This window comes from Sarcophilus harrisii, chromosome 1 (assembly GCF_902635505.1).
Source record: "Sarcophilus harrisii chromosome 1, mSarHar1.11, whole genome shotgun sequence".
Taxonomy (NCBI): Eukaryota; Metazoa; Chordata; class Mammalia; order Dasyuromorphia; family Dasyuridae; genus Sarcophilus; species Sarcophilus harrisii.
Window position 1 is genome coordinate 701,038,689 of NC_045426.1, and position 19,577 is coordinate 701,058,265.

At 54.5% G+C, this 19,577-nt stretch overlaps 1 protein-coding gene across 1 annotated transcript in view; it reads left to right on the plus strand.

Moving 5' to 3' along the window:
- The window catches only part of FAM222A (family with sequence similarity 222 member A), a 68,798-nt gene extending 49,924 nt beyond the window's left edge, over positions 1 to 18,874 (plus strand). The window contains exon 3 of the mRNA XM_031948786.1: positions 17,048 to 18,874. Coding sequence (XP_031804646.1) covers positions 17,048 to 18,447 — 1,400 coding nt within the window. The 3' untranslated portion in view covers positions 18,448 to 18,874. The remainder of the gene's footprint in view (positions 1 to 17,047) is intronic.
- Positions 18,875 to 19,577: the final 703 nt, after the last annotated feature.

The following is a 19,577-nucleotide window of genomic DNA, read 5'->3' on the forward strand; positions in this document are numbered from 1 at the left end:
GTGTAAATCCTAGCTGTGAAGTAATAGTAATTTGTGATATAATGCAGCAATCTCTTTGCTTGGATTTTATTTAAAATTTTTGTATTAATAATCATTAAGGATTATAAGGAAAATCTTTTGTGTTTTTTTTTCCTCTGTTCTTGCTCACCCTAGTTTTGGTGTCAAAACCACCATTTGTGTCATAAAAGGAATTTGTATAGATCTCCTTCTTTACCTGTTTTCCCAAATGGTTTATATAGAGTGTTTGATAGAATTCACTTGTAGCCCACAGTTCTTCATTTCTTTGACCTGAACCTCTTGGACAGTGTCTGGTGAAGCCCAGAATAGCTTATCTTCAGAATAATTCTTTTAAATGCACATAATAAATGAAAGCCAAGAATATTGAAATATGATTATCTAAAAAATGTTAAGTTCAAAGAGACCCCAGTTTAAAAACTTTTGTCTCCTCCTGTCCTCTCTTCCTGTTCTCTCCTATCATCTGTTCTTTCTTTTCCCTTCTCCCCTCTTCTCCTTTCCTTTTCTCTCCCCTCCTCTTTTTTCTCTCCTCCTGTCCTCTCCTATCATTTGTTCTTCTTTCTTTTCCCTTCTTCTCCCCTCTTCTCCTTTCCTTTTCTCTCCCCTCCTCTTTTTCCCTCTAGTAATAGAAGGGAGTATTTTAGGACAAGGAGAGATGCCCACTTTGTTCCGTCCTCCGGACTCTGCTCCTTGGTTATTTGGAGATTAGAGCTAGAAAAGATCTCTGGTTTTACAGCTGAGGAGAGGCCATTCATTTTACAGCTGAGTAAACCAGGATTCAGAAAGAGAAAGTAACAAGTCCAAGATCACACAGGTGGCTAGTGTCAATGGATAGGGTGCTGCACTCAGGATCAGGAAGACCTTCAGTTTCCTCCTCTATAAAATGGGATAATAATAGCTCCTATTTCACAAGTGGGAAATACCTGTTCTCCTACCTCCCAGGTGAGGAGGCAGTGAGGTAACTTTTGCAAACCTTAGAGTTCCATACAAACTTGAGCTACGTGCTCCAACTACTATAAAGCTGGAGCACTGGAATCCCATTGGACCCGACTCCCAATGCAGCCTGGGGCAGGAGGAAAGGGAACAGGCTAGAGCGGGGCCAAAGGCTCCCCCAGGTAGCTCCTTTTCTCCCGTGTTTCCCTGGCCCTGTCTCAGCCCTTCTATTGTATTGTCTGAGGGAGCCTTCCCTGTCTTCATGTAATGGCAGTAATAATAGCTGACATTTCTGGAGCGCTTTGCAGGTGACAAAGCCCTTTCAAGGAGATTATCTCATTTGATCCTGTGAGGGAGGCAGGGCAGGGATTATCCCGCCCCACTCTGCGGAGAGAGACCAAAGCTCATGGGAGACGGATTGGCTCTCCGTGCCTAGCACGGGGCCCCTGCCCGAGCAGATGCTCCGCCAGTGACTGCTGAGGGGAGGGCAGGGGAGGAGAATGGAGAAGGAGGGGTTCTGGGGAAGGAAGAGGAATAGGGGATGGGAGGGGAAAGAGAGGGGAAGTGAGAAAGGGAGGGGAGAGAAACGGAAAGGAGAGGAGGAGAGAGAAAAGGAAAGGAGAGGAGGGGAGAGAAAAGGGAAAGAGGAGGGGAGGAGAGGGAAAGAAAGAACAGATGGTAAGAGAGGATAGGAGAAAGAAAAAGGGGAGGGGAGAGAAAAGGAGAGGAGAGTAAGGGAGAGAAGCCCCTTACCTTACCCTGGGGTGAGTGTATCTGTGTACCTGTGGTTAAATCCCACCCCATCTGTGAACCTCAGTTTCCCCATATGAAAAATGAATGACTTGAGTTGCATCTGAGGTTCTCAGCCTGAGGTCCCTGAACTTGGGTTTGTTTGTTTTTTTAATTATCTAGATAACTATGTTACAATAAAATAGGTTTTCTTGGTAACGCTCACTTAAATCAAGAGTAGCTGGAAGCCTCCCCCTTCCCAGTCCTTTTAGGAGCTCCCACTCCTTCGGGTCAGTCCACTAGAGAAAGCTAGGGGGTTATTGCCACGGGCTATGGCTTTTCCATTTCTGTTAATAAAATACGGAAGAAACAAAACAATTTACAATTCCAATAAAATTCAAACAAATCTTTGCCTGCTGAGCAGATTCAATTATTGAGCTGTTATTGAGGGCAGCCTGAGAAATGGAAGGTAGGCCCAGGCCCGAGTCATCCTCCTGCAAGCACCCAATAACGGTGGAGGAAGGGAAGAGGGGGAAGGACACCAGAAAGGGGCCCGAGAGAGACAGAGAGATAGACAGCCACATATAGAGACATACGGGCATAGAGAAAGCTGGAGGAAACACAGGGAAGGGAGAACGGGCAGATGAAGAGAGAGACATGGAATGGATGGAAGGATGGATGGATAGAAGGATGGATGGAGAGATGAATAAATAGATGGATGGATGGATGGGAATGGATGGATAAATGGATGGATGGACAGATGGATGGATAGATGGGAAAAAGGAGAAAGGCAGGCAGGGAGAGAGGGATGGAAATCCTATGAGAGAGAACTAAGAAAGTCCAGACGGATGAAGAAGGCATCCCACACAGATGGATGAAGACAGAGAGAGGCTGGGGGGAAAAGAGTTGGAGCCTGAGAACAAGATAGATGGGGAGAAATGAAGAATGAGAGATGGATAAAAAGAGAGGGCAGATATTGAGAGGGAGATGGGGGGCTTGAAGAAGACAGAGATAGAGAGATAAGGCAAAGTTCGGTGGAGAGGAGAGGGAACAGAGACCCAGACCTAGAGATCCAGAGCTAGGGATCAGGAGGAAGCAAACTCCGAAAAAGGTACAGAGCTGGAGGCCATCACCACTGAGAGTTGGCCCTGGCAGGCCTGGGGACTGGATCAGCTCTTAGTGAGCCTTAGCATTGGTCTCTTCTAAGTCACAGATTCAGAGCCTGAAGGGACTTAGGAGTTTATGTGATCTGCATCTGACAGGGAAAGAAACAGACTTGAGGAAGTTGGGGTCTAACAAAGTACAGTTGGGGTTTGACTGATTAGACTTGGCTACTTCATCGTACTTGCTTTCCTCATGGTTATCTGCAAAATTAGTGAAAAGTGACTTGGGAGAGAGGTCAGAATCATACATTATGGCCCTGGCCCCACAGGCCCCACGCATGGGGCTGCCCCATTACTGTTTGCCCTGGTCAGAGAGTATGGCCTCCAGGGAGATGTTCTGGTGTACCTGGCAGGGTCCCCACAGACATAAAGCATAGAACAGAGACTGAAAGCCTGGAGGGCTCTTAGAACAGGGGTTGTCAGAGCTGGGAGGGGTCTTAGAACAGGGATGTCAGAGCTAGGAGGGGTCTTAGAACAGGGGATGTCAGAGCTGGGAGGGGTCTAGAACAGGGATGTCAGGGGTTGGGAGGGGTCTTAGAACAGGGATGTCAGAGTGGAGGGGTCTTAGAATAGAGGATGTCAGAGCTTAGGAGGGCTTCTTAGAATAGGGATGTTAGGGGTTGGAGGGGTCTTAGAATCAGGGGATGTGGGAGTTAGAGGGGTCTTAGAATAGGGATGCATGAGTTGGGAGGGGTCTTAGAATAGGGATGTCAGGTTGGGAGGGGTCTAGAACAGGGATGTCAGAGTTGGAGGGGTCTTAGAACAGAGGATGTCAGAGCTTAGAGGGCTTCTTAGAACAGGGATGTCAGGGCTGGAGGGGTCTTAGAACAGGGGATGTCAGAGCTGGGAGGGTCTTAGAACAGAGGATGTGAGCTAGGAGGGCTCTTAGAACAGGGATGTCAGGGCTGGGAGGGGTCTTAGAACAGGGGATGTCAGAGCTGGGAGGGTCTTAGAACAGGGGATGTCAGGGCTGGGAGGGGTCTTAGAACAGGGGATGTCAGAGCTGGGAGGGGTCTTAGAACAGAGGATGTCAGAGCTAGGAGGGCTCTTAGAACAGGGGATGTCAGGGCTGGGAGGGGTCTTAGAACAGGGGATGTCAGGGCTGGGAGGGGTCTTAGAATAGGGGATGTCAGAGCTGGGAGGGGTCTTAGAACAGGGATGTCAGGGCTGGGAGGGACCTGAGAACAGAGATGTCAGGGCTGGAAGGCCTTAGAACAGGGGATGTCAGGGGCTAGGAGGGACCTGAGAACAGGAGATGTCAGGGCTGAAGGGCCTAGAATAGGGATGTCAGGGCTGGGAGGGGTCTTAGAACAGGGGATGTCAGGGCTGGAGGGTCTTAGAACAGGGGATGTCAGGGCTGGGAAGGGCCTTAGAACAGGGGATGTCAGGGGCTAGAGGGACCTGAGAACAGGAGATGTCAGGGGCGGGAAGGGCCTTAGAACAGGGGATGTCAGGGCTGGGAGGGGTCTTAGAACAGGGGATGTCAGGGCTGGGAGGGGTCTTAGAATAGGGGATGTCAGAGCTGGGAGGGGTCTTAGAACAGGGGATGTCAGGGCTGGGAGGGACCTGAGAACAGGAGATGTCAGGGCTGGGAAGGGCCTTAGAACAGGGGATGTCAGGGCTAGGAGGGACCTGAGAACAGGAGATGTCAGGGCTGGGAAGGGCCTTAGAACAGGGGATGTCAGGGCTGGGAGGGGTCTTAGAACAGGGGATGTCAGGGCTGGAAGAATCATCATCAAAAGTAGAATTTGAAAGGATGGCCCCTGACTCCAGTTCACACTCTCCCCACTCTGCTGTCCTATCCTGTCCATACTTGGGAGGGGTCTCCGATTTCCTCAAGTCCACCCCCTTTGTTCGCCATGCTGGGTCACTGAGATGTACCCCTGGCTCCCAAGGGTTCTCCATTTGCCTGTCCCCAGAACCTCCCAGCATCCCTTGTCAGACCTCGGCTCTTTGTGCTCCTGTTGCGCGTTTGTCTGCCTTCTTCACTGTGGAAAAGTGGTCTCTCCCCCCGGAAGGGTGGAAGCTCCTCCAAGGCAAGCTTGTTTCCTCCTGGCTTTGTGCCTCGGGTGCCTGGCCGGGGACCTGGCTCCAAGTCGGGGTTTAATAAGTGCTTGCTCTTGGAATCGGGCTTGGATGCAAACCTGTCACTGTCAGCGCCTCTTGGAGCCGGGCTGGTTCTCATGGAGCCCCTGTGACAGACTCAGGCCCAGATGGGGAGAGGGAGAAAATGGGCAGCTTCCCCAGGAGCCCTGTGGGTGTCAGTCACTGGGCAGGGAAGTTCTTCCTCTGTTCCGGGAGACTTCTGCCCAGTCTCAGCTCACTTCTTCACAGAGTGGAGGGAGTGACTCACCTAAAATCTCACAGAGCTTAAGTAGCAGAGCGGGATTGGAACTCGGGCCTCCCAACAACTCCCTTGGCACCTACAAGGCCGGGTGCAGAGCATCCGAGATGGCCCTTGGGGCTAATTAGGGGCCTGCCTGGGGAGAGGCTCTCGGCTGCTCCCCGGAGGCCCCTCCTATCCAGAGCCTTGGGCCGGGCCCCCGCCAGAAAGGGGCTGGGGTCCCGAGAGCAGGCCCTTGGTCTGTAGTGACGGCAGCCCAGGCTCCTGGGGCCCCGGCGGGCAGGCCGTGACGGCAGGAGCCGGCGGTAATTACCGGGAGAAAGCAGTCATTAATACAGTGCTGGGGAGCTGCTTGGCGGCTGCCAGGAGAGACGGGCTGGGAGGAAATTGGGAGGCCTGTAATTTTCCCCCCCGGGGGTTCAAGCCTGTCATTCTGGCATGTGACAACACAGGGGATCGGCAGCTGCTGGGAGGGGGCTCTCTCCTCTCCCCATGGCTCCTCCCCCTCCCTCCACGGATCTCAGGGAAGGGGCTGCCTTCCCCCTCAGCTCCGGGCAGGGCCGTGGGTGCCCCGGGGCCTTCTGCTCCCCCTCGCTCCGGGCCTGTGTCAGTGTGAGGCCGTGGGCTCAGTGAGGAGCGGGCAGAGTCCCTCGGGGCAGCCAGGAAGCCCCCCGTGCCAGAGAGAGGCAGCCCCCCCCCGTCCTGCCCTCCTGCATCCCGCGGGCCCAGAGCCCCCAGGCCGGCGGCAGTGGCCGTCTCCCCCTCCCACAGAGCTCACCCTTTGGTGGCTTCATTAGGCATTCCTCCCATGTCACCCGCTAATTAGTGTCATGTTAATTGAGTATTCAGGATGCTGCCACCTCCAAGGGTAGGGATGTCAGGATGAAGGAGAATGCAGATGTGCATCTCGCCTCCCGGGCCCAGCCTCTGCATCCTGCCCTTCCCAGCAAGGACCCTGGCTTGGGAGGCCTGGGGATCTGCCTTTGAACCCTGGGCCGGGAGGGTCAGGACGTGATGGGGGGAAGCCTGGATTAGACTCAGGAGACCAGCATCCAAGCCATAGCTCCACTGTGTGCTCTTGGCCCAGCCCCCACCCATCCGGAGCCTCCCTTTTCGTCTCTGACCTCTGAGGTTCCTTCCAAAGCCAAGTCCTAGATTTGTCAGCGTTTGGGCCGAGGCGCTTGCAGGTGAACAATAACCACTTGCTTTCCCTCGTGTTTCCCCAGTTTCAGTAATGATCTCGGGCACCGTAGGGGGGACAGACTCCCAGCTCTCCCTGGCCAGGGGCCTTCCTGTCACTGGTAAAACTCACGGGCGCTCACACACGCACACACATCTGCAAAGATCATTATTTCATTTTTAATCAGTTATGAGGTGGAGACAAGATCCGAACCCAAGACTCTTTCCCCACAAATCCTGTGCTTTCAGCCCTAGAGCAGGCCCCGGGTGCTCCCGGAGGTGCCCCTCCCTGTCTTGTCCAGCTTCTCCTCGGTCAGCCCTTCTCTCCCTCCCCCGGCCCAGCCTCCGGATTACTTCTATTTGCTCCTCTGAGGCTCTTTGTTTAGGCCTTGCAGATAGTTGCAGGCCCGAAGCCAGCAGCTCCTCCAGTGCTTGGACAGAGTGGAGATTGTCTCCGTCTCCCCAGAGGTTTGTGGGGCAGCCTGCTGGCCATGGCGGGGCAGAGGTCGGAAGCCTTCCCCACTGCCTCCTCGCCACATTGTGTGCCCTTCTGCCACCCCCACGCAGCCCAGATTAACCCCTCCGGTGCCAAGAGGGAGCTTCTGTCTCCTTGGAGAAGAGCAAGCTGAGGGGGCTCCTCTCTCTCCCCAGAGACCACAGAGCAGGCAGACAGCTGGACAAGTGCTTCTCCTCAGAGCCTGGCACACAGCAGGTGCTTAATAGGTGCTGGATGATTATTGATGAATTGGAAAAAGCGGCAGATTTTGATTACGAAGATTCGGACTCAATTTTAGGTCCAGCAAACTACTGATCTTGGGGAAATCTCTTGGTGGCTTACAAGAAGGTTGTATGAGGTGGTCCCTGAGATTTCTTCTAGCTTTACACCCTGTGGGAGGCTCATGGTACAAGCTGTCAGAGCGAGCGGCTAAATTTCCATTTTTATTTAGAAGTAGTGAATAGAACACTGAGCTTGGAGTGAGGAAAACCCTAATTCAGATCCTGCCTCAGACACTTACAGCCTGGGCAAGGCACTTAACCTCTGTTTGCCTCGGTTTCCTAATCTGTTAATAATGGCACCTACTTCCTTGAGTAGATTTATGAATTTTTTTTTATTTTATTAAAGCTTTTTCTTTACAAACATACCCATAGGTAATTTTTCAACACTGACCCTTGCAAAGCTTTTTCTGTTCCAAATTATCCCTTCTTTCCCTCCATCCCTAGATGGCAGGTAGACCCACACATGTTAAATATGTTAAAATACATGTTAAGATTTGTGCATCAAAAGCAAACCTTAGAGCCTTGCAGAACTAGTAGTTATTTATTATCTTCAAGGCCCTGAAAGGCTAAGACAAAGAAAAGGGATCCGGGAGCATCTAGAAGGGACCCCAGAAGCATCTAGCCTACATTATGGGACTCCCAAAGAATCCCCTTCACAATTAACCCATCTTCCTGACATTTCTACCAAATTGCAAGGTTAAAAGCACTTTATGTCATCACAATAGTCCCATTTTACAGATAGGGAAACTGAGGCTGAAAGAGCTTGCCTGGGGTCACAGTGCCAGTTAGTCGGTAGGGCAGGATTTGAACCCAAGCTCTCCTGATTCTCAGCCCAGCATTCTAAGCTATTCTGGGCCCCAGGCCCCAAGGTCATCTGGGTAACCAGTGATGGGTCCCGCATTGGAAATCAGCCCTTGGGAGAGAGCCAGAAATATGGGAGGGGGCTTGCACGGCTCCTGCCGGCTACATTAAGCCCCACTCTGAGGCTCTGGTTTTAATTGACTTAATATACTCGTTAATAACAATGTCTATTTAAGACACCTGTAAAAAGCCCATAACACTCACTTAACAGCAGAAATGGCCGCTGACCCCGTCTTCATTCTGCCTTTGAAATTACCTCTACAAGCCTTAATGGAGCCGGGAGCAGGAGGAGGGAGCTGCAGTGGGAGGGTGTGCACGGGCGCCCACTTGTGAGCTGTCCCACGGGCAGCGGCTCCTGCCTGACCACTGTAAGCTGACCAGCTTTGTTTGGACATCTCCCCATCAGAGCGTGAGCTCTTGGAGGCCAGGGACAGCCTCCCTGTGCTCCCGGAGGCCGGGGACCCCCTGCTTATGTTCCTGGAGGCCAGGGACCCCTGCTTGTGCTCCTGGACCCCACTGGGGCACCCACTTGTGCATCCCTCACTTAGGAGTCTGTGTGCATCCTCAGGGTTCAGGAAGGCTCTGGGGGCCAGCCTTCCACAGTGGCAGGATCTGTGTCTCCCACGTATCTGGTTTGTATGGAGTGTGTGTATATGTCTACACCCTCCAGTGTCTCCCTGCCTACACCCTAATGGACCTCAGTGTCCTGTCTTGAGTTACAGATGATCATAGAGCTGCAACATCCTATTTTTTCATGTCTGTTCGTCCAAGTGGGCCTGGAGGCGGAGTCCCTCAGGAGCCCCACCCACCGAGAACTCTTAGCTCTCTCCTTTTTTAGACTAAAGTGTGAGAGTGCTGGAGCATGACCCTCTGCAGTGTCCAGTGGAGCCATTCAGCTCAACTCAGTGAGCATTTATTAGCACCTGCTGCATGCAGCACCCTCTGTTAGACACAAGGGGAAGTATAAAGTTGAAATCATTCATGAACAAGCATCTATTATACGTTTACTGTATACCAGTTCTTGGGCTAGGTGATGCAGACAAAAATAAAATAGTTCTTGCCATCAAGGAGCTCAGTTTCCAAAGAGAAAATCAATCTATACACGTTAAGTAAACATGAAACATATATTAGTCATTACAAGATAATTTACAAATTGGATTTCATTCAGTGGGGGCTACTAAGAGCTCTAGAGCTTGGCAGAAGCTGCTCTCTGCCCGGGGATTGTTGGGAGGATGGCCTCCTCCCTCAAGATCACTTCCAACACCCCTCTCAACCTTAGGATTCTGTCCTCACAGTTGGGGGTGAAGGAGCCTCAGAATGTGTGTCCACTGGAGAGTCCAAAAGGTCTCCCTCCCCCTAACCCTTCAAACAGTCAGTCAGTGAGTAAGCATTTATTAAGCACCAACTATGACAGCACTGAGGACTGGCCCTTTGCTCAAAGATAGTCTTTAGTGGGAGTGACATAAAAGTATACAGAATGTATCCAAATGAATCCGGGATTCCGAGAGGAAAAGGGAAAGCTGGAGCATTCTGGGTGTGAGGGAGAGAGTGGAAACGGGGGCTCTGTGTGTGGGGGGAATGGCCAGGAAGCCGACACATGGAAGAGAAGGAGGGGAGTTAGTGTTAAGAGGCTGCGAGTCGAGTTTGCAGCATGATCCCCATTCTCCCAGGAAACTCACCAGCAGGAGAGGGAAACTGAGGCAGGGGGTGCCTTCCCTCTGAGATCCCCCCCGAGTGTCCCACCTGCAGCTGTCTAACTGGTGCCCCCCCCATCAGACTGTGATCTCCTTGAGGGCACTTAGCTCCCACTTCTTACTGACTTCTCCTATAAAAATGACACCCTGGAAGGACCCTGAACTTGGCATGGAGTCACCAGTCCTGATTTCTAATCTCTACTGTGCCGGCAAGTCGCGGTGGCTCTGTGAGACTCAGTTTCTTCCCCTGTCAAGTAAGATTTTTGGGTGCAAGACTGGCTCCATAGAAAAATGATCCGATTTGGGCTTAGAGACGAGTTCAGATCCTACCTTAGGGAAAGTTCTTAACCTCAGTTTCCCCATTTGTAAAACAAGAGGAGCTTCTTAGGAGGATCATTTGAAAGAACAGGAAATATTTAGCCCAAAGGAGATTGGGGGCTGGTTTCAGTATGGCAAGAGGCAATGTCTTGTTCCAGAAGATAGGAGAGGGGACGAGGAGGAGGAAATGGGAACAGAAGAGGTAAATTAGGGCTTGATATCAGGGGGAAGCCTTCCTAGCAGTCAGAGCTGTCCAGCAGAGAGCCGGGCTGCCTTGGGAGGTAATGAGCTCCCCATCTGGGAGTGTTCAAGCAGAGACTGGTGGCCAGCTGTTCTATGTTCTGACAGAAGTTCCTTTGGCCAGGGCATGGACTAGGAGCCACTCATGTCCCTCCGGTGCCTCAGTTCTGTGATGTGTATTTTCAGTATCTGTGCAATGGGCCCATTAGGATGATGGGGGAGGGGGCTCAAGCTCACCTGCTTGGCTTGGGCCCGGAGCAGCTTTTTCTGGGGGCTGGGGCAGGAGGAGGGGGCTGGGACAGGGAGGAGGGAGGCTCATTCCACTCATGCGGAAACGTTTGCCCGTCTTCATAAAGTACGTGTGAAATGCTTATCTGAGGTCTTTTTCCGTGCCATTACTTATTGGAATGGAGTGTGTGCAATTGCATTTGGCCCCCACAGCCAGGACTTCCCGCAGTGCAGGCCAGCTGGGGGGGACGGGGCGGCCATCAGGGTTCGGTCAGGGCCCCCGCATTTCCCCGAGGTCACCGGACCCATTAGGGAGGCCTGGGGCCCGGCGAGCATCTCCAGGACCGCAGACACCAAGCGGGGCCCTCCTCTCCCCCAGGACTGAGCTCTAATGGAGTCGTTCTCCTCGCCATCTGGGCCTGGCTCGGGTGCTTCCTCAACATAGTGATGAGCTGTTGACAAGCTGCCCTCCAGAGCTTGGGGAAGCTGAGGGGCCTAGATGCTAGACTGGGCTGGGAAGGGGGGGGGGGCTGGCCAGGAAAGGAACCCCAAACCGACTGGTAGCTGCTGGAGAGAAATGGCAAAGATGCCGATTTTTGCTTTTTTGGCAAAGAAAAGAGAAAATGGCAAGCCCGAGAGTTAGAGCTCTCCCAGAGTGAACTGGGCTGCCTCCAGGGGCCTGAGAACTGTCTGTACAAGAGATGAGGATGCTGAGGAAGGAACCCCAGAGGCCTGGCTGCCTGCTGTTACAAAGGGGGAAACTGAGGCAGGGAGTCACAGGGTATAGATGTGGCACTGGAAGGCGCCCCTGAGGAGGTCTGGCCATTTCACTCCGAGGTGCCACCGGCTGTTCCTCCAGGACTGAGCAGCTTGGAAGAGGTCAATGCTCAGCAGCTGATGGAGTTTCATCCAGGGACTTCCTGTGACAGAAACTTCAGGTCAGTCCTTTCCAATGCCATAAGCATTTATTAAGCATCTACTATTTATAGGCACCTTGCCAAGCTCTGACACTACAGAGGCAAAAGGGAGATGGAGCCTGTCCTTAGAAGGCCTCTGTTCTGGGGGCGGGTACAATCCACCCCAATCCCAGAGAACCCCAGGTCCCCAAGGACCAGCCCTGCCCCCAGGCTCCCCTGCTTCTCTCAAGGTATCAGAACCTCCGATTATCAGGCCTTAGAGATCCTGTCCGATCCAACCTTTTCTGGGTCAATCTCCTTTTAGCCCAATCTACCAAAGCCTCTGGACCCCTTTAAAAATCATATTTGTAAATAAGTAAAATAAAGTACCAAGGATTACAGGAGACCAATTACATTGGAATACAATTATCAAAATAGGTTCTTTTAAAACACAAAGTCGAAGACCCCTGATCCAAAGCCATCACACTTATTTTGTGGACAAAAAAAAAAAAAAAAAAAAACCAAAAGGAGACTCTTCCATATTAATGATGTGGCCGGGGTGACACAGCAGAGCCTGCACTGGCACCCGCCTTCAACGCCCTCTGACCCCGACTGCCCACGTGCCCCTGGCCACACTCAGAATTCTGGGAAGGGAGAGAGGGAGGCCAAGGCCCTGCCGGCCTCCAGGGCTAAGGGAAGAGCCAGGCCACGACCGAGCCCCGGGGGACCCAAGGGGCCCCCCTTTTACGGACGACTCTGTGCCAGGCGTTCCCCCGTTTTCCCCCCTTGAGGTTTTAAACACCTAATTTATTCCATCTATTAGATAGATTTTGTAGATTTAATCATTTTCACAGCTGGTGGCTCATTGGATGCTCAAGATAAACTCCAAATGAAACTATAATGGGAAGGACAAATGAGTTTTCACTCCAGAATGGCAGAAACTTGCTTGGGAGAGGGTTTGAGGGGCACGAAAATATATACAGATATAATTTTTTGTCTGCAGCTACTTTTGCTGACTACAGTAGGTTACTACAGTTAATTTCCTCAGTTTTGTTCATCTGTAAAATTGCATAAAAGTGACATTTTTGTGCTCATTATAGCTGCGGCTGATTTATAGAGGGTAAATGGAAAGCTTTCCTCCTTTTGCTGGGACTCTTGGAGTGGCGCTAAGCACCCATGAAATTGCTTGTATAATGTAGTTTAAATCCAATCTCAGAGAAAGATTCCCCCCTTGGCCCAAGTGACATTTCCATTCTCCACACTGACTTTATTTTAGGCCACTTAGGAAGAACTTTATCCGGGAGCCAGGGGCAGGTCGGAGCAATGACCTCCTTTTCTGGCGGAGCTGAAGACGGGCCAGGGACCCCGGGCCTGAGCGCCACGCGGGCCTGAGCAAAACTGGCCCAGGGGCCATGGCTGCCTCCCTGGGGCTTGGAGGAGGAGGCCCCGAAGCCAGAGTGGGAACCTTCCCAGAAGGGCTGTGGAGTAGAGGGGAAACCGAGGCACGGGACAAATTGGACTGTAAGGAGGGAGTCAGAAAAGCCCAGAAATGTAGTCCCGACCATCCACATATAGGAATCCAATTCAGCCGGCATCTGCTGAGTGTTTCGATCAGACTATCTCTTTGTACAAAGTCTATACAGAGTAAACACAAAATTGGGGTTTTCATAGGAAAAGGAAAGGCACCCGGCCTGCGCTCTGTGCATGGGGGTGAGGAGAGATCATTCCGGGAAGGGGAGGATGCTTTATGGGATGGGAAGCCCCAGAAGGTGCCCACTGGTCAGAGAGGTGCAAAGTATTCCAGTTTAAGTTAGGGGGAGACAAAAAGGCTGCTGGGACCCCTCAGCCGCTGCCCCAAACCAGGGGCTCATGAACGGGGACAGAGGGAGGCTGCTTTGGTCCTTGAACCCTCAATGGCAAGTAGTGTATGCAGTAAGTGCTTGATAAATATTGCACCGAAAACTGCCCAAATGGGAAATCAATGCCCCTGCTTGCTTGGGGCCCATTGGTGTCTGCCATCGAGGCTCCTGGCGTCAGGTCTGCCCGGGCTAGCTGAGGGAGAGAGGGATGGTAAAAGAAAAGGGGCAGGTCCGGGAGCCTAACTATGCCCTCTCTGCTGCATTAGGGGTAGATATCTGTTCTAGAGGAGGGATGGAGGCTGAAGAAGGGCCAATAGGAATCCCCAAATAGAAAACCTCTGCCTGCTGGCAGGTCTAGAGAGCCATCAGATACCCCCATTTATTGAGTACCAATTGGATGCAGAAGCCAGGCCAGGAGGTATTCCCACACCTGTGGGCAGGGACAGAGGACAGCCAAGAGCCCCAGTGACAGACGTTATTTAGATGGGATGTACCACTGACCTCTCGGTAACCTAAGCCAGCCTCAAACTCTGAAAAGCTGCCCTACTGAGTGGTGGAGGCGTCTTCTCCATCTGAGAGCTCCCCTGTGCCAACCAGTTAAATCCAGGGCCCAGCTTCTGTCCCTATTGGCTTTTACAAAGAGCCATCGTAGTTTAGTAGAGAGTGAATTGGACAGGGAGGGATTCAAGAAAACACAGATTCCAATCCCTCCCATGCTTTCTGTGTGACCTCAGGCTAGTGGCTTAACCTCTCTGTGCTGTAAGGAAAGGTGTCAAACAGTGGAGAGGCTTTCCTTCATTTGGGAGTTCCCTAAACCTTATTCCTTTTGTCAGACTGCTCCAACTCGCACACATACAGAGCAAATGCATACAAATACATGCACATGTATATTCATGTAAATATATTTGTGTGTTTGTATAATTATATGTATGGAAAGAGTGAGAGAAAGAGAGGGGGAAGGAGGGAGAGACAGAGAAAAAGAAAGAGAAAGGGGGAAGGAGGAAGGGGGAGAGAGAGAGAGAGAGAGAGAGAGAGAGAGAGAGAGAGAGAGAGAGAGAGAAGGAAGATAAATAGAGGGAGGGAGGAAGGGAGAGAGGGAAAGGGAGACAGAAAAAGAAAAAGGAAGAAAGATGGGAAAGAGAAAGAAAGAAAGAAAAAAGGAAGGAAAGAAAAAAAGAGACAGACAGAAAGAAAGAAAAGAAGAAAGGAAAGGAAGAAAGAAAGAGAAAGACAGACAGAAAGAAAGAAAAGAAGAAAGGAAGGGAAGAAAGAAAGAGAAAGACAGACAGAAAGAAAGAAAAGAAGAAAGGAAGGAAAGAAAGAAAAAGACAGAAAGAAAGAAAGAGAAGAAAGGAAGGAAGGAAAGAAAGAAAAAGACAGAAAGAGACAGAAGGAAAGAAAGAAAGAAAGGAGGGAGGGAGGAAGGAAAGAAGGAAGGAAGGAAGGAAGGGAGAGAAAGAGGTAGACAGAGAGAGAAGGAGACAGAAAGAAAGGAGGAGGGCAACAGAGACAGATTGTTAGATTCAGACAGCACCTAAATGCTTGCCGCCAACTGGGTGACCCTGGCAAGTTGCTTAAGTGCCCCGAACCTCGGGCAGCTGTCTAAGACCACAGGGAGGGCTCCGGTTGTGCCGGGAGCATCACTGTCCTTGACACTGTGGGGTCACTCCCGGCCCGAGAGGTGGGCAGCGCAGATGGCTTGATCCCCCCTCCCAGGTGAGGGCCCCCAAGCCTTGGAGGCTCTTGGTTCTTCCTGGGGGGAACTGGCGGGGGCTGGGGGCAGGAGAGGGCCAGGGAGGGGAGAGGGGAGTCACCCGGGAAGGTCTCGGGGCGTCCTGCCCGTGTTGACGGCTGTTTGTTTTGGCTAACAGCTCGGACATTTAATGTGTCATGTAAATTACACTCTTCAACCCCATTACTGACAGTTCATAAATAAGGCATGGCCGCCCGCTCATCCTGCTGTCAGCGGCAGAGACAGGGTGAGGGAAGAAGGCGGGCGGGCGGGCAGGCAGGGTCCCAGAGCCCTTGGGAGAAGCCAAGTGGGGCGGGGGCCGCCACCCTCCCCCCCAGCTCCAAGTCTAACCCCAGGAAGGAGTCACAGCGACTCGCTGACTCCCAAGGAGGCTTCTCGGGGGACGAGCACTGGAGCCAGCCTCCTTGGCCAGCCCTGCGCCTCTGCTCCTCCCACGGAAGGGGAAGGGGGAGCCAGAGCCAGTCACGGAGCTTATGGAACCAGGGTGAGGGAGGGGGCTCACAGGGACCAACGTCAGGCAGGTGAGGGGGCATTTACTGAGCACTCTCTGTATACCCAGCCACAGCCCAAGCTATTTCAGGCAGCTTCTAGTTTCCCTGGGGGGACAAGACGTGGCCAGAAAGTCCATGAGATTCCCCAGGGCAAACACAAGCTCCTCTGCCTGGGAGATAGAGATATTTCATTTGTTTAGAGATATATATATATATATTTTTAATTAACCAAAATCCATTTTTTCTTCTCGCTTCCCCCTTGCCTCCACTGTGAAAATTTCCTAATCAGCCTAAACCTGATAACAAATATTCTGCCTGGCGTTTAAAACCCTCCCGGCCCGGCTCCAGTCCTCCTCTCCAGACCCATTTCACATCCCCCCCCCCCCCCCTTCATGTCTTCTTAGGTTCCAGCAAAACTGGCTTTATTATTGTTCCCTGACCTCCACATCCTACCTCCAGGCTTTTACGCACTGTACCCCTCGCCTGAAGCGCCCTCACCCCTAATCTCTGCCTTTTGGGCTCCCTGGTTCCCTTCAGCCCCCAGCTCAGCTCCCCTCTGCCCAGTGGGGCCAGTCCTGGGCCAGGCCCCTCTGTCCTCGGACTCTGCTCCCCCAGCTGTGAGTGGAAGGATCTGCAACGAGTCATCTGCTACTCATAGGTGGTACCTGGCAGAGCTGGGATTTGAACCCAGGCCCCAAGGCCCTTTCTCCTGGCCTGCCCTTGCTTCCAATTAAGAGTAATGTGTATTCACCTTTGGCTGGCTTTGGGGAGAGAGGGAACAGATGATGAGTGAATGAGTGAAGAAATGAGGGAATGAAAGGCGTTTGTGCAAGGCTTCCCCTGTCCCAAGCTCTGTGCTAATGGCTGCCCACAAAAGGAGGTTCCCACCCACTCTTCTCTCTCTAATTGAGGCAGACAGCTGGAAAAGAAAGTTTCCCAGCAGGACAGGGAGTCCTCAGGGGCACCTTGGATGCCAAGGCCCAGAGGGTCTTAGGTTAAGTAAGTCGTGAAGATGCTCATCCGGGCCTGAGGGAGCCGGGAGGCACCTGGGAGGTCGTGAAAACAAGGACTTGTTGGTCTGCTGCAGATTTACAGGAGCTGAAGGGGTTCTAGAATTCAAGGTTTAGAAGGGAACAGAGATATTGGAACCTACAAGACCCAGCGTGAGGGCAGGGCAGAACACTGGCATAATAGCCATGAGGAAAGGACCCAGGTCACTATAGAGCAGAAGTCCTGGGTGGGGGATCCCCTGGTAAGACGGGAAACAGGAAGGGGCCCCAGCAGTCCTGGGGGAGTGGGGGCAGAACACTGGCACTAATTCTCAGGAGGAAAGGCCCCAGAGGGCCTCGGGGTCCTGTAGGTTGGCTATCAGGGGAGGGGGCCCATCAGCCCGGGGGGAACAGAGGAAGCCAGAACAGGAGACTGGCCCTAATACCCAGGAGGAAAGGCCCTAGAGGGCCTCGGGGTCCCGTAGGTCGGCTGTCGGGGGGAGGGGGCCGTCAGCCCGGGGGAGCTGGGGCAGTGGGTTTCGAGCTCTAACCCGGGCCTTTGTGTCTCTGTCCCCCAGGCGAGCCGGTGAGCTCCATGCATTCCCCGCGGTACCCGAGCCCAGCCGAGTTGGACGCCTACGCCCAGAAGGTGGCCAACAGCCCCCTCAGCATCAAGATCTTCCCCACCAACATCCGCGTCCCGCAGCACAAACACCTGAGCCGCACCGTCAATGGGTACGACACGACGGGCCAGCGCTACAGCCCCTACCCGCTGCACGCCGGCGGCTACCAGGGCCTGCTGGCCATAGTCAAGGCCGCGGTGTCCTCCTCCTCCGGCTCGGGCTCGGCTCCCGCCGCGGCCTCCGCCGCCGCCGCCTCCTCTTCCTCCTCCAGCAAAGGCGTGGTCAAGAGCGTGGAGGGCAAGCGGACGAAGCTGTCGCCTGCGGCTGTGCAGGTGGGCATCGCGCCCTACCCCGTGTCGAGCACTTTAGGCCCCGGCGCCGTGCCCTTGGGCTACCACGGAGGGCAGAAGGCCCTGGAGGGGCCCGTCCCGCCCCCTAACGTCACGGTGGCGGCCTCGGTCATCCCTCTGGCCGGGCGCGGGCTGGCGCTGCCGCCCTCCAACCTGCCCTCCATCCAGAGCATCATCTACCAGGTCAACCAGCAGTGCCAGGCGCCGGGCTCGCAGCCGGCCTGCCAGGGGGTGGCGGGCGCTCACCCCAGCCCGGCCAAGCGCGCCGCGGCCGCCACGCCCGCGGGCTTCTCGGCCATGGCCGGCTCCGCCCTGGCCTACGCCAGCGCCGTGCTGCCCGACTGCCGCAAGGGGGCCGAGCTGGTGGTGGGGGCCACGCCGGCCATGGCCCTGGGGGGCCTCAAGCCCGCCGGCTACCCGGAGGCGGGCGGGGCCGGCCTGGACTACTTACTCTGGCCGCAGAAGCCGCCGCCGCCGCAGCCGCAGCCGCAGCCGCAGCCGCAGCAGCAGCAGCTCCGGCTGTACAGCGGCGGCAGCGGCGGGGGCGGGGCGGTGAGCAAGTCCCCGGAGGTGTGCGGGGCCGGGCCGGGGGCGGGGGCCCGGCCCTACCTCCTGAGCGGCGCGGCCGCGGACAAGGTGAGCTCCTCGCCCTTGAACTGCGTGGGCATGCACGGCAACTTCTCCGTGGGGCCCTACTTTGCCCCCCCGTGGAACAGCATCCTGGTCACCCCCAACAGCGACTGTTACAACCCCGGGCCCGAGCTGGGCCCGGGCGCGCGCGAGCTGGCGGTGCACCCGGCCGACGGGCTGTCGGGCCTCCCCAGCAAGACGGTCTGCAACACGTCCATCCTGAGCAGCAGCCTGCAGTCGCTGGAGTACCTCATCAACGACATCCACCCGCCCTGCATCAAGGAGCAGATGCTGGGCAAGGGCTACGAGACCGTGTCGGTGCCCCGCCTCCTGGACCACCAGCACGCCCACATCCGCCTGCCCGTCTACAGATAAGGGCCGGGGGGGCTCTGGTCCGGACCGACAGACGGGGGCGGGGTGCGGGGAAACGGGCCGGCAGCGGGGGCCCGCGGGCCGCCCTCCCGTAGCGGGCCCCGCAGCCCCCGAGGGGCGGGGCCAAGGGCCGGAAAGCTGCTTCCGGGAGAGGCTTTGGACTGAAGCTCCCGGGCCGGCCGGGCGGGAGGGACAGCTCGGCCTCCTGAGCATCCGAAGCGGGGGGGTGGGGGCTGGGGGGGCATCGCTCAGTGCTGCCTCTGGCGGACGGGGGCGGGGGCGCTGCCTGGAGGAGGGGAGGCGGCGGGAGGGTCCACGACCACCAGACCCTGCCGTCCCGTCTCTCGCTACTCCTGCCCGCTTCCCTGTGGCTGCTACCCAGCCCGAGCCCTTCCCCCTTAGTCTGGAGATGGGGCTTCATCAAGTCCTAGATTGGGGGGGGGGGGGGGGGGGGGGGAAGGAAAGCTGGGGGAGGGGCCAGACTGTGACATCCCTCCCCCTCCCCACCGGTCCGCTCTGGATGCAGCCCCCTAATCCCCCAGCCCCCTTGGCAGAAATGAAAGAGCCCAGAAGTAAAAGCCACCCGAGAAGGCCCCACAACTGTCCCGACCCTGCCCTCCCCCTCCCCTCTCCCCTGGGCAAGCCAGCTCCGCTGCAGTATTCACATCCTCCTCCCCCAGTCTCCCTTCTGAGGCATCCCAGGTGGGGCCGAAGGAAACACTCCCCCCCCCCATCCAAGGTGGTCTTCAGGGTCACGGAAGGCCTTTGGTCGGAGCCCAGACCCCCACTGGCCACTCTCCTCCCTCCTTCCCTAACCTAGTAGGAATTAGAGAAACATTAGATTTTCCCCCCCCCCCCCATTATCTCCTTTATTTCCATCCTCAGATTTTGTTTTTCTGAAATTAAAAAAAGCGCCCTACGAGTCATCCCCACTCCCCTCCCCCGCCCATAGCCACCAACTAAGTTAGTGGCTTTATTTCCTGGTCCTTGGGTATTTATTTTATATTTTCTTGGGACCCCTCCTAAGTCCTTCCCCGCCCCCAGCCATTCCCCAGTCTGTTGGTGGAGTGAAGAGCTTAGAATCCCGAGGTGTGTGTGTGTGTGGGGGGGAGGTCTGCGTTCTAGAAAGCCCC